Genomic DNA, 834 nt, shown 5'->3' on the forward strand with positions numbered 1-834 from the left:
CTTACTTACTTACTTACTTACACTTGGGTTGTTACCAACATCTGGTGAAAATTTCATGTCATTAGCACCTCTAGTAATATATTTACTGAGAAAAATGGTGACGTGTTCAATACTTATTTTACCCGCTGTATATTAACTTATACAGCAGGTAATGCACCGCTATGCAGTATCTAGTTTTTGTTCTTGATCAACATAGACAATAGATTCAAAGCAGGAAGTGATAGTTGTCACATGGTATATTCTGTAATCTGTACCTGAACAGAGGCGTGTGAGGTTTCCAGTGAGGAAGCACTCTGGCCACGGAGTCCCTCATGGGTACCTGGGCTCCCATGTAGAAGTAAGAATCATGGGCGAATTTGAGAGCCAACATATCAGTGGGATGATCAAGCARTACATCTTCCCATACTTCACAGGCTTGTGAAAAATTCCTACAGGAAACACAAGTCATTGTTAACGAAATACACAGCTTCAGGAGACAACACAGAAAGAATCAGATGGCAATTTGATTTGTAAGGGAATGAGAAGCACCTACTGTAAAAAGCTGCACCTTCCAAAATAGCATAACCAAAAAAAAGAGCTTCTCAGTGGTGCAGGATTTTAGATATTATAGAGAAATACRACAAAATATAAAATCTAAATTCAGCTTACCAGACTGTGGCGTAAATTAAAAGAATATTTAATGAATTCTCACAGATTATTGTTGTTAAGGCAGACAGAGAGCAACTACAGGAATAATAAAGTATTTCCTTAAAAATAACAACCCCTATTTTTTTAACTTCTCACAGGCGACCCATTTCCTGTGGCGCAGTGAAACTTGCGTCCTCTCTAATGAGG

At 38.1% G+C, this 834-nt stretch overlaps 1 protein-coding gene across 1 annotated transcript in view; it reads right to left on the reverse strand.

Annotated features, from left to right (window-relative positions):
* The window catches only part of ttc38 (tetratricopeptide repeat domain 38), a gene marked incomplete at its 5' end in the record, with an annotated part of 8,310 nt that extends 7,882 nt beyond the window's left edge, over positions 1-428 (reverse strand). Inside the window, 1 exon segment of the mRNA XM_014030719.1 lies at positions 255-428. Within this exon segment, the coding sequence (XP_013886173.1) occupies positions 255-428 (174 nt within the window).
* Between the last annotated feature and the right edge of the window lie 406 nt (positions 429-834).

This window comes from Austrofundulus limnaeus, unplaced genomic scaffold (assembly GCF_001266775.1).
Source record: "Austrofundulus limnaeus strain Quisiro unplaced genomic scaffold, Austrofundulus_limnaeus-1.0 Scaffold1107, whole genome shotgun sequence".
In the NCBI taxonomy this organism is placed as follows: Eukaryota; Metazoa; Chordata; class Actinopteri; order Cyprinodontiformes; family Rivulidae; genus Austrofundulus; species Austrofundulus limnaeus.